Source organism: Antennarius striatus, chromosome 20 (assembly GCF_040054535.1).
Source record: "Antennarius striatus isolate MH-2024 chromosome 20, ASM4005453v1, whole genome shotgun sequence".
Taxonomy (NCBI): Eukaryota; Metazoa; Chordata; class Actinopteri; order Lophiiformes; family Antennariidae; genus Antennarius; species Antennarius striatus.
Window position 1 is genome coordinate 15017875 of NC_090795.1, and position 13017 is coordinate 15030891.

The 13017-nt window shown below is 41.7% G+C and overlaps 2 protein-coding genes across 5 annotated transcripts in view; both read right to left on the bottom strand.

The window, feature by feature from the left end:
* fasn (fatty acid synthase) overlaps positions 1-3706 on the bottom strand; it is a 64446-nt gene extending 60740 nt beyond the window's left edge. The window contains exon 1 of one of the 2 annotated variants that reach the window (XM_068343579.1): positions 3497-3706. The gene's annotated coding sequence lies outside the window, so the exon portion shown is untranslated. Of the gene's footprint in view, positions 1-3486 lie in introns of both variants that reach the window. The other variant, XM_068343578.1, reaches the window with a different exon arrangement.
* A 2818-nt stretch (positions 3707-6524) lies between these two features.
* The window catches only part of ccdc57 (coiled-coil domain containing 57), a 75428-nt gene continuing 68935 nt past the window's right edge, over positions 6525-13017 (bottom strand). For all 3 annotated transcript variants that reach the window (XM_068304111.1, XM_068304112.1, XM_068304113.1), the window contains 2 exons: positions 10122-10302; positions 6525-8250 (listed from right to left, as the gene is read on the bottom strand). In XM_068304111.1, the coding sequence (XP_068160212.1) occupies positions 8039-8250; positions 10122-10302 (393 nt within the window). In that variant the 3' untranslated portion in view covers positions 6525-8038. The remainder of the gene's footprint in view (positions 8251-10121; positions 10303-13017) is intronic.

Consider the following 13017-nt stretch of genomic DNA (forward strand, 5'->3'; position numbering starts at 1 on the left):
CAGAAGACGAAATGGTGGAAGCTAAAAAAGGAAGAGTGTTGCATGACTTTTAGGAAGGAGTTAAGACAGGCTCTGGGTGGTCAGGAGGTGCTCCCAGATGACTAGAAAACTACAGCTAATGTGATCAGGGAGACAGGTAAGAGTACTTGGTGTGTCATCTGGAAGTAGATAAGGAGACTTGGTGGTGGAATGAGGAGGTACAGGAGTGTATACAGCAAAAGAGGTTAGCTAAGAAGAAGTGGGACACTAAGAGGACTGAGGAGAGTAGACAGGAGTACAGGGAGATGCAGCATAAGGTGAAAGTAGAGGTAGCAAAGGGCAAACAAGGGGCTTATGATGACTTGTATGCTAGGTTGGACAGTAAGGAGAGAAAGAGACTGATATATACAGATTGGCAAGACAGAGAGACAGAGATGGGAAGGCTCTGCAGCAGGTTAGGGTGATAAAGGATAGGGACGGAAGTCTATTGACAGGTGCCAGCAGTGTGATGGGAAGATGGAAAGAGTACTTTGAAGAGTTGATGAACGTGGAAAATGAGAGAGAACAAAGACTAGAAGAGGTGACTGTTGTGGACCAGGAAGTAGCAAAGATTAGTCAGAATGAAGTGAGGAGGGCCCTGAAGAGGATGAAGAGTGGAAAGACAGTCGGTCCTGATGATATACCTGTAGAGGTATGGAAGTGTCTAGGAGAGGTGGCAGTAGAGTTTCTGACTGGGTTGTTCAACAGGATCTTAGATAGTGAGAAGATGCCTGAGGAATGGAGGAGAAGTGTGCTGGTGCCCATTTTTAAGAACAAGGGAGATGTGCAGAGTTGTGGCAACTACAGACGAATAAAGCTGATGAGCCATACAATGGAGTTATGGGAAAGAGTAGTGGAAGCTAGACTAAGGGTAGAAGTGAACATTTGTGAGCAGCTGTATGGTTTCATGCCAAAAAAAAGAGTACTACAGATGAAGTATTTGCTTTGTGGACGTTGATAGAGAAGTACAGAGAAGGCCAGAGGGAGCTGCATTGTGTTTTTGTAGATCTGGAGAAAGCTTATGAGAGGGTGCCCAGAGAAGGACTGTGGTATTGTATGAGGAAGTCTGGAGTGGCAGAGAAGTATGTTAGAGCAGTGCAGGACATGTATGAGGACTGTAAGACAGTGGTGAGGTGTGCTGTAGGTGTGACAGAGGAGTTCAAGGTGGAGGATAGGTGGAGGTGGGATTGCATCAAGGATCAGCTCTGAGCCCCTTCTTGTTTGCTATGGTGATGGACAGGCTGACAGAAGAGGTTAGACAGGAATGTCCATGGACTATGATGTTTGCAGATGACATTGTGATATGCAGCGAGAGCAGGGAACAGGTGGAGGAGTAGCTAGAGAGGTGGAGGTTTGTCCTGGAAAGGAGAGGAATGAAGATTAGCTGCAGTAAGACAGAGTACATGTGTGTGAATGAGAGGGACCCAAGTGGAAGAGTGAGGTAACAGGGAGAAGAGATCAAGAAGGTGGAGGATTTTAAGTACTTAGGGTCAACAGTCCAGAGCAATGGAGAGTCTGGAAAAGAGGTGACGAAGCATGTACAGACAGGATAGAACGGGTGGAGGAAAGTGTCAGGTGTGATGTGTGATAGAAGAGTTTCAGCTAAAATGAAAGGAAAGGTGTACAAAACTGTGGTGAGACCAGCAATGTTGTTTGGTCTAGAGACAGTTTCACTGAGGAAAAGACAGGAGACAGAGCTGGAGGTAGCAGAGATGAAGATGCTGAGGTTCTCTCTGGGAGTGACCAGAAAGGATAGGATCAGGAATGAGTACATCAGAGGGACAGCACATGTTAGAAGTTTTGGAGATAAAGTCAGAGAGGCCAGACTGAGATGGTTTGGACATGTCCAGAGGAGAGATAGTGAATATATTGGTAGAAGGATGCAGAGTTTTGAACTGCCAGGCAGGAGGCCTAGAGGAAGACCAAAGAGGGGGTTTATGGATGTAATGAGGGAAGACATGAAGGTAGTTGGTGTGAGAGAAGAGGATGCAAAGGACAGGGTTAGATGGAGGCAATTGATTTGCTGTGGCGATCCCTGAAGGGAAAAGCCGAAAGGAAAAGAAGAAGAAGATAGCACTGGGCTGCTATATCAGGTTGGACATCCAGCCCAGGGCTCTGTTAATCTGCACTTATTAAAGTGCATTTCCTTCACTAGGTCTTATTTTGTTGACAACATCATCAAAAGTAACTGGTGTGATTGCTATACAAGCCCTGCAGAGGGCGTACTTGAAAGCCTCCAAAGCCTGCATAAAAATGATGGTTCAGCATTATTGGAGCCTTCACATGTGCTGGTCACTCGTGCACACTAATACCCCCATATCTATAGCAGCCATGTTTTCTAAAGGAGAATTTCAAACTGACTCCTCAGACCACAGAACAGATTTTAAATCCCCTCAGTCCATTTTCAATGAGCTCCGAGGTGCCATTTTTGGATGTGGTTTATCTGCCAGGGGCATCACAATAGCACAGGGGGTAGCACAGCTGGTTCCAGGTTGAATTCCTTTCTGTTCAGAGTTTGGATGCTCTACTAATGTGGATTCTCTCTAGGTTCACTGGCTTCCTCACATCTCCAAAAATATAATTTAGTTGAATTGATCACTCTGAATTGTCCATAGGTGTGAATGCACACGTGAGTGTGTCTATGAGTGGTCCCACGATGCATCAGGAGTGTACCACACCTCTTGCTTGTAGCAAGCTGGGATATCCTCCTGCAACACCTGTGACCAGCAAGGCAGATGAGTGGCTGTCTACAGCAAGATGGATGAAAAGTTTATCTGCTACTCGCTTTTTACACAACAGAGTTTCAGGCATCACTAGTGGAACAGGAACAAACTGAGTTCACAGACAACAGCTGTAGAACGTATTCCTGAGTGGTCACCAAAGAATCCAGTCATCCCATTCTGCTTTTACTTTAGTGTTTAAACACTAGTGCTTCAGCATTTCTGTTATACTTTAGTTTTTTAATATTGAGATTCTGTAGCAACATCTTAACATTGCTATTTATCATTCTTATTTTAATGTAGTATTCTTACATTAGTATGTAATGGTTTTGTGAAATTGGCATTTTACTTTATTATTGTAACATTAGCATGTAAACATAGGAATTTCAGTGTTTTTATATTACTATTCTAAAATTGATATTAACGTGCATGTTTTAAAATTAGTATTTAAACACTGATATTCAAATGTAGTATTTTAACCTTGTATTCCCAGACAGACGTGTTATCAGCACCAACAGCTCCCACCTGGGCGTCACAGACACTCCATTCCGAGACAAACAAATCCAGTTCAACTCTCTCTAATCGACACCGTTTCGATCTATAATCATGCCATATATCGAATATCTCTGAATAAATTGAACCAGAACGACTGATTACAGCTTGTTGGATTTGATCCATCACGAGGAGGAAACAGATCTCAGATCTGCAGCGAGTCGAAGAGAGAAGAAGAGCCGATGTAGAAGCTGACCTGGGTTCACCTGCGTTGTCCGTGAATAACGTCAGCCCGGAGTCTCGACGGCTCGTCTGTGCGGCTTGTCGTTTGGTGCCGGTCCGGTGTCGGTCCTCGTTATGCGGCTGAACAGAGTTGGCGTATCGGTTCTCCCCGTATCTGTGTGAGCAACGTTAGCCTTGCTGCTTCTTGTAGGGTTTCTGTGATGGACTGTGTCTTTCACATCCTGCCTAGCCACGCCACATGGTCTGACAGTTTGTCTGGGCCGCACAGTCCAATGAGAGAGGAGGCCTGGCTCCGGAGTCGGCTCTGACTCATAGGTTCGCCGCCCACATTCACAGCAGGCAGAAGAGGTTACTGCAGTTCATCACCGGGAGCACCGCGTGAAGACGTCCCACGTCGTGGATTTCTTTATGTCACATATATATATTCTGCATTGTCACGCAACACCCATGTATGTTACTTATATGAACATCAACGGCTTAGACTTTTCATCATAATTTGTTGGTGTAACTCTGCTTCAAAGGCTGTTCTTTTAGTCAAAAGCATGTTGACAATTAAATGACACCATGAAATAATGCCCTGTAGTCTACAATCCCATCCCCCAAAAGGCAAGACGTTGTGTAAAATCAAATAAAAACAGAATGCAACGATCTGTAAATCACCGAGTCTTCATATGTGACAGAAAAGAGCATAAAGAAAAACTTTTTAAAATATTGAAACAAAATTTTAACACTGAAATCTGCATCCTTGGTTAAAATTTGATGTCAGCAAAGCATTTCACAAAGTTAGGTTGTGTGTAGTACGCCTGCATTCACCCTTTCTTCTTGTGATAACTCTCTGGAAGCATTTGGGAGACAAGGAGAACAATAGTTGTCATTGTAAAGTGGAATGATTCCCATTGGTTCACGAAGGAGGAATTCAGCTGCTCTAGGGTTTACAGTCTTTTGTATTTCAAATTACATCTTCTCCTTTCGTTTTTTCCCTTCAGGGGTCCCCACACCGAATCACTTGCCTCCATCTAACCCTGTCTTCTGCATCCTCTTCTCTCACACCAACTACCTTCATGTCCTCTCTCACTATGTCCAAAACCTCCTCTTTGGTCTTCCTCTAGGCCTCCTGCCTGGCAGTTCAAAACTCAGCATCCTTCTACCAATATATTCACTATCTCCTGACATGTCCAAACCATCTCAGTCTGGCCTCTCTGACTTTGTCTCCAAAACCTCTAACATGAGCTCTGATGTACTCATTCCTGATCCTATACTTCCTGGTCACTCCCAGAGAGAACCTCAGCATCTTCATCTCTGCTACCTCCAGCTCTGTCTCCTGTCTTTTCCTCAGTGACACTGTCTCTAGACCAAACAACATCGCTGGTCTCACCACAGTTTTGTACACCTTTCCTTTCATTTTAGCTGAAACTCTTCTATCACACACACACACACACACACACACACACACACACACACACACACACACACACACACACACACACACACACACACACACACACACACACACACACACACACACACACACACACACACACACACATATATATACACTCAATTGAGTATATAATATATACTCCTCTGGACATATTCAAACCATCTCAGTCTGGTCTCTCTGACTTTATCTCCAAAACCTCTAACATGTGCTGTCATTTTTAGGTACTTCCTGATCCTATCCTTCCTGGTCACTCCCAGAGAGAACCTCAGCATCTTCATCTCTGCTACCTCCAGCTCTGTCTCCTGTGTTTTCCTCAGTGAAACTGTCTCTAGACCAAACAACATCGCTGGTCTCACCACAGTTTTGTACACCTTTCCTTTCATTTTAGCTGAAACTCTTCTATCACGCATCACACCTGACACTTTTCTCCACCCGTTCCGTCCTGCCTGTACACGCTTCTTCACCTCTTTTCCACCTCTCCATTGCTATAGACTGTTAACCCTAAGTACTTAAAATCCTCCACCTTCTTGGTCTCTTCTCCCTGTAACCTCACTCTTCCACTTAGGGCCCTCTCATTCACACACATGTACTCTGTCTTACTGCGGCTAACCTTCATTCCTCTCCTTTCCAGGACAGACCTCCACCTCTCTAGCTTCTCCTCCACCTGTTCCCTGCTCTCACTATAGTTCACAATGTCATCTGCAAACATCATAGTCCATGGAAATTCCTTTCTAACCTCTTCTGTCAGCCTGTCCATCACCATAGCGAACAAGAAGGGACTCAGAGCTGATCCCTGATGCTACATCTACACTCCATGCTCTATCTACACCATGATAGAGCGACTTGAACCCTGCTCCTAAACTTCTAATCTTGCTACCTTTCCACCTGGTCTCCTGGACACACAGTATGTCTACCTTCCTCTTCTGAATCATGCCATTCAACTCTCTACCTTTTCCTGTCATAGTTCCAACATTCAACTTCCCTATATACAATTATACGTCCCTTTATACAATTTCCTCCGGGATTATTAAAGTATCTGTCTGTCTGTCTATGTATCTATCTGTCTGTCTGTCTGTCTGTCTGTCTGTCTGTCTGTCTGCCTGCCTGCCTGCCTGCCTGCCTGCCTGCCTATCTATCTATCTATCTATCTATCTATCTATCTATCTATCTATCTATCTATCTATCTATCTATCTATCTATCTACTCTCAGTTCTATACTCTATTCCTTTTTTCTCTTTTCCTATGAACACTTTCCTCCTCTCCTTCTTCGACCAACAGTGGTCCAGTTTCCAACGGCACCCTGTAGGTGAACAGCACCAATGGCAGTCATTGTTAACCCGGGCCTCGACCAATCTGGTATGGAAGTCATAGATTTGATTCGCATATTTGATTTGGCAAAAGTTTTACGTCAGATGCCCTTTCTGACACAACCCTCTGTATTTATCCGGGCTTGGGACCGGCACAATAAGACGATGGCTTGTGCCCTCTTGCGGCCACATTTGTATTTCATATTACATTATGCTCCAAATATTTTCAGTGAGTGACAAGTATAGGCTGCAGGCAGGTCAGTTTTGCATAACTTTTATTATTGTTGCAATTCGTGCAGCATGTGGATTCATTGTGTTGAAACAAGTAAGGCCTTTCCTGAAAAAGATCATTGACAACAGTGATGCTGATGATGATGATGATGATGATAATAATAATAATGATAATAATAATAATAATAATAATAATAATAATAATAATAATAATAATAATAATAATAATAATAATAATAATAATAATAAGAGCCACATAGCAAAATGAATTCAATTTATGAAAATTAAATATTTTCTATAGTTGCGACTATAGAAAGGAGCAGAAGAAATCTTTCTATAGGTTTGAAACAGCTTCACCAGACAGGCATGAACCTATTCTACTGGGTGGCATCACACCACATGCAGATCATAACATTTATTGTTTCTTCAACACTCACACACCCTCCATTCTAGGTATAATAACAATTTTAAATGTAAGCCAACTCTGTATTTTCATGTTGTACTCAGACATCTGTTTTCTTTACGGCAAGATCAACATGCCTACATGCGCACAGTGAATAAATTTTACTGACGTATTTATCAGCCAATAACAAAGCGGGAAGGAACATCTTCTGCCAATAAGAATAGGAGGGCATCTGCTGTTGGGGGATAGGCTGATTAAGAGGCGGGTAAAAAGGGATGACGCAGGCCAGACTGCTGCCTGCTGCTGTGGTTACTGAAGTTCACAGCGTCATCTTCACCATGTAGTAAAGAAATTCCAGTGACCTACTGGGCAGTGATAAGAAAGCACACAGTGACCCAGGATCAATAGAGACAGACAGATCACCTGATACACTAAGTGTAATAATACTGCTGATCACATAGTTTTATTCTACTGATTTATGTCCCAGCCTAGTTTGTTTCATAAAAATTAAGTTGATGGAAAACTGATGTTTAATGTTACTACATAAAATTCCAGACATTGTTGTTCATGGTAAGCATTTAACCGTGAACCCCACCAGAGGTTCATTCACAACCTTATGTGACTGTCTGGGCTGACTTCAGCATGTACTGTATGTCTTAATGAGTTACTGTTGCACTGTAAGATACAGTGAGAACAGTCTGACACTGGAACTATTTCTTTGCACACAGGAAGTCAAAAGGTTAATTTTCAACAGTCATATAAAAAATATAGAGGTTGTGGAGATAAACTCAGAGAGGCTAGACTCAGATGGTTTGGACATTTCCAGAGGAGAGATAGTGAATGTATTGGTAGACGGACGCTGAGTTTTGAACTGCCGGGCAGGAGGTCTAGAGGAAGACCAAAGAGGAGGTTTATGGATGTAATGAAAGAGGACATGAAGGTAGTTGGTGTGGGAGAAGAGGATGCAGAAGACGGGCCAAAGAAAAAGAAGATTTAAAAAATGTAGAACCGCCTTGAGTAACCTTTCATCAGGGTCTGATTCAATGCTTTGAAACATGAGCTCTGACACTGAGATAGGATATAAAATAGGAAAATACGTCATCTAACATTGAATTTTATGTGTCAAAGAATTTCTCCAGTTTGCTTCTTTAAAGTTTACTTCTGTAAAGTGGTTGTTCTTGTGTCAGTCTTTAACATTATAATTTCTTATCCTGCTCTGGGCTCCAAGTCTTCTGAACTTGGTAGTGTTCGATGGTGTTGAAGAGGGGTGTCTCCTCAGTTGTACCACAGTTGTTGGCTGGCTATGGATGGGGGCACTGATACCATTCACCATCATCTGGTCTCCAGCACCACCAGAATCCACTGCATCCTTCTTGCTCATCTCGCCTTCACCACCTACAGTGTGCAGATCAAGAGGAGCAACTTCAATTACTGCTACAAATGACAAATTTTCCAGGAAACCAGAATTATCCATGTTAGGAAATTTTTGGCAGAGAATATTGGCAAATGATCCAGTCCGTTTTCATGCAAACATGGATCCTGGTGCAAGTCCAGGGTGGTTTATAGTACTTCAGTATAATACATCATAAAATATTTCCTCAGGTGCACACATTTGTATAAATGACATATTTCATGAATCTATGGTTCCCAATTTGTAAGTGAACTTTGATGCACATGAACATCACACAGAGATTAAATTTGTACTTTTTCCATTTTTCAATTGTGCACAACGCTCTTTATCTGTTTAATGTCTGTAATCACCTCTTTTCAGTATCTACCATTAATCCCAAAGTCTTTGTTTGCCTGGTTTCGCAATATATAGTTGACTGTTTATCAGCTTGTTCTGGAAGTTGTTCTGATTGAGAAAGTGTTCCCTGGACAGTTGACAGCTACTGCAGCCACAGCTTATGCAATATCAGACCATGACCAATCCAATCACTATGAAAGTGATCATCTATAGATACAGTGCTTTGCCCAAGTATTGGCCCCCAAAAAAACGTGTTGAAATTTTTCCACATTTCAGGCTTCAAACTTAAAGATAACAAACTGAAAATATTTTTCAAGAACCAACAACATGTGAGACACAATCGTGAAGTGGAACCAAATTTATTCAACATTATATAGTAGGATGTGAAAAAGGTGAGACCAAATGACACATTTTTGTTTGTCATTGTTGTCATTTAGGTCAACATTGGATCATTCAGAAGTCCTCAGAGAACTTGTTCAGCTGAGCTGAGAGAATAGGGGAACAATATTTTTGCACATACTACTTTTCAGTTTTTTATTTGTAAACACAATATATAATGTTGAATAAATTTTGTTCCACTTCACGATTGTGTCTCACATGTTGTTGATTCATGAAAAAATTTTCAGTTTGTTATCTTTAAGTTTGAAGCCAGAAATGTGGCAAAATTTCAAAAAGTTGTTGCGGGGGGGGGGGGTGTCATACTTTCGCAAGGCACTGTATACTGCCACTAAAACAGAAGTCTTTTCCCACTGATTTGATGAACTACTTGTAACAGACACAACAATGAAATCTGAGTCTCATAATTGATGGATGTGATCCACCTTCATTCCAGCCTGAGGCTAAGAGATACAGCCAGCAGGTGTTTTGAGCCCTGCAGCCTGCAGAGGCCCCCCAAACATGAATTAAAATAACAATTGCTGAATCCACATGGCCACAGGAGCTACATTTTGTATCCAGGACATTTTGTATGTGGCCTGAGACTTGACAGATTCTGATAATGTGAGTATAAACCTGTTACACCATCTTTTTATATCTGTGAAGTCACTAAGCCACCAGGGGTTACTGCTATTCTTTTCATTTAGGTGATCTGACCAAAATTTACCAAAATATTCTCCTAAATGGTCCTTAATGGTACTGATACTGAAAATTGATGCATAGGTCTGACTTGATATAAAAACACTATAGTCTACACAGAGGAAGCTCTGTTCTGACTTCAGAGGTAATAGCAGGAATTTTAGGCAGGAATCGACCCATCTATCCATTTTGTTGTAGATGAGACAATTGTGATCATCTACTCTACAACCATTTAACTGCCTTGCTGGTCATGGGATTCTGCTGGAGTCTATTCCAGCTAGCTATGGGTGAAAGGCAGGGTACACTCTGGATAAGATGCCAGCTCATTGCATGGTGATCGAAATACAATATGAACAAAATTTTAGGTTTTTTTTTATAGACACAACATAATCCTTCTCCAGGACATTTTGGTAGTAGTTAATTCCTACTTATCTGGAACAGCTACCTTCAGAGAATGTGGATGTACTGAATCCACAGTCCATCATCTTCCATAGATGTTTTAATGATGGCAGTGATTCTTCTGATGACAGTGGAGACTTGGACATGCATGAGTGAGGTTGTGGACCCTCTTCCAGGCTGCTCCATGACCCTCTGAGCTGAGTGTTCTCGATGTTTTTCTTAGAATTCTACAGAAGAAAAAGGTGAACTTGCTTGAGGAGTATTTATCTTGGTCAGTGTGAAGTGTCTGCAGCTACAGATATTATCTAAACAGGAACTGAAAAATTAGAAATATATTTTGACACTATAATGGTCAGCCCAAAACATCAAAGCAAGTGACAGATAAAAGAAAAAACAATGAAGTGTCCTCCTGGATCCTGGTTTTCATGTAAATGTCCATTTGGCACCTAAAAATCTCTGCAGACGGAGTGTTGTTCTTGTGTGATTGGTCATTCACAGCTGATAACATTCAATGAGATTAACAATTGTGCATCTATAGTGTTCATTCCCACTTTTTTATTGTGTATGACAAGTGTCTGTAATATGTAAGATACAGTTCTGTGAAAACGTCCAATTCCTGATTTCTTCTTTGTTTGCATATTTCTCACACTAAGATGTATAAGATCATCAAAAAACAAATTTACATATGCTGTTGGCACTGATGCTTTGGATGATCAGGGCCACAGGAACAAAGCATGTGTATGCACAAAAACATGGCTCACGCTTTTATTTACAGCAAAGTTGTATCAATGTATGTATCAAAGTAAATGTACTGTATGTATCAAAAGTAACATGATTGTGTAAACTTGCGGTGCCTCATTAGAACTTCATGTCTGGCAAACGAACATTTCTACAGCTATTGATCATTTGGTGACACTCAGAGGGGATGCTGGGAAACTGTTATCATAAGTAAATGTGAAATCAATTACATATACAGTGCACCCTCGCGCATTTGCGCATTAACGCTCGCGACTTCACCGCATCGCTGATTTTTGGTAGGCAGTCACGTGATACCATACGCACATTCTATTGGCTGACGGCATCCGAAAGTGCGCTCGGACTTAAGTGAGACACAAAAGTGCTTTAAACAGTCAATCAGTGTGGGAAAAGGTAATACAGATAGAAGGGGGTTTAATATCAGTATGGGGAGGGTTCGTAAAACGTTTAAATTCCTGTAAATAATAAGACTGTCACTTGATCGTGGAAGTTTGTTGCTCGATCACGGAATTCATTAATCACGTGTGGTTCCTGGAACTCCTTTTGAACTTCTCGAACCACCTACGCGATGCCTTAAACACCTTAAACTTCCTTTTGTTCTAATAACGTGGCGATTGAAGATGAATTATGGCCATATTCTTTGGCGAGACCAACCAAACGCATCCCTTTTTCATGCTTTTCTATTATCTCTTGCTTTGTTTGTATGGACAAAAAAAACTCTTCTCTTCGTCTTTTCTTTTCCTCTTTTCTCCGTCACTTTCTTGGGGTCTGTAGCGAATTCAAAAAGTTAATACAATATATTTGCGCAAAACTATCAGAACACCTCACGGGTCGAGGGCAGAATGACGAGGACCCTGCATAAACACCGATCTAGCTCCACATAGAGGTCCCTCTTAGCCATGGGATGCCAGGAAGATACTAGGTAATAGCTAATGGCAGAACAGCTATGAGAATGTTGGGTTCAGGAACCTGAGGGAGCTGCGAGTATCAGCACATACTGTATTTTTACCTTTCGTAAGTCAAAATTTCTTTCGTAACTAGAGGTGACATTTTCCTGCTGAGAAATTTTGTAAGTAGAAAATTTGGTAAGTAGAGACATTCGTAAGAGACCACTGTACTGGGTCCCTTGGGGATAATTTGTGCTCAGGTAGGCATACGTTCAATGCAGTGTTGGCAGGGTTAGCTTCCTTGCCGGACGCATTAAGCATTTTGTGACCGCTGAACATTGAACTCTGAAGTCTCAATGTTTTGCTCTTTGATGTTAACTATTGGTCGAGTAAAACTAAAAACATTAATCGAAATAAAACAGAGTAATCAAGCACAGAGAGGCGTGTTGGACTTGTGATTACCAAGATTACCATCAGTGCATCATTCACATGAGTGCAGTAGAATACCTCAGTGGCTTAAAGCTTGGCTTAGCCTCTGCACCCCCCGAAGATAAAATTAATTCAACAGAGGTAGAAATGCAAAAGTTACATTACAGTATTACAGTATTTTATTTGTTTTATGTGTTGCTTTTATGTCCTGTAATTGTTTTTGTAATTGTAATTGTACAAACAGCCTCTCGGAACCAATTGTGTGTGTAGGTTGAGGACTACATGTAATTCTCAGACTGGACAGGAGTAAAGGTATTATGACGTAATTTCTTGTGGTCCATCAGTCTTTGAGGGGACAATTGGTATGCTGAAGGGACAGTGGTGCTGCCTTGACAGGACTGGGGATATGCTAGTGTACAGTCCTGAGAAGATGTACCGCAATGTGCAGCGTCTTCCGCAATGTGGTACACTGGCATGCCATTCCACTGCCAGAGCAGCACATCTCCCCACCAGACAAACCAGAAGCCAGACCCATGAATGTGCATCCTATCCAGCCGGCCATTCATAACCAGGCAACATTTTATTTCAACCATATAAAAGAGGCGAGGACACAGAATTCACTTATAAAACAGTGCTTTGATTCACTAATATTTGTGTGCATGTCTGTCAGTTGATATATGCGATCATTTATGCCGCCTATTCCTCCACTGTCCCCGGCGTCTCTGGAGACAGTGGAGTCTGTGGCACATGGTTGTGACTGTGTCCTCTTCCCTGTTTTAAAATAATAAATTGAGTAATTATACATGAGACAGTCTTTCATTTAACCTCTTTGACATCCCGGCTTGTTTATATTTACATTCCAAAGATTCA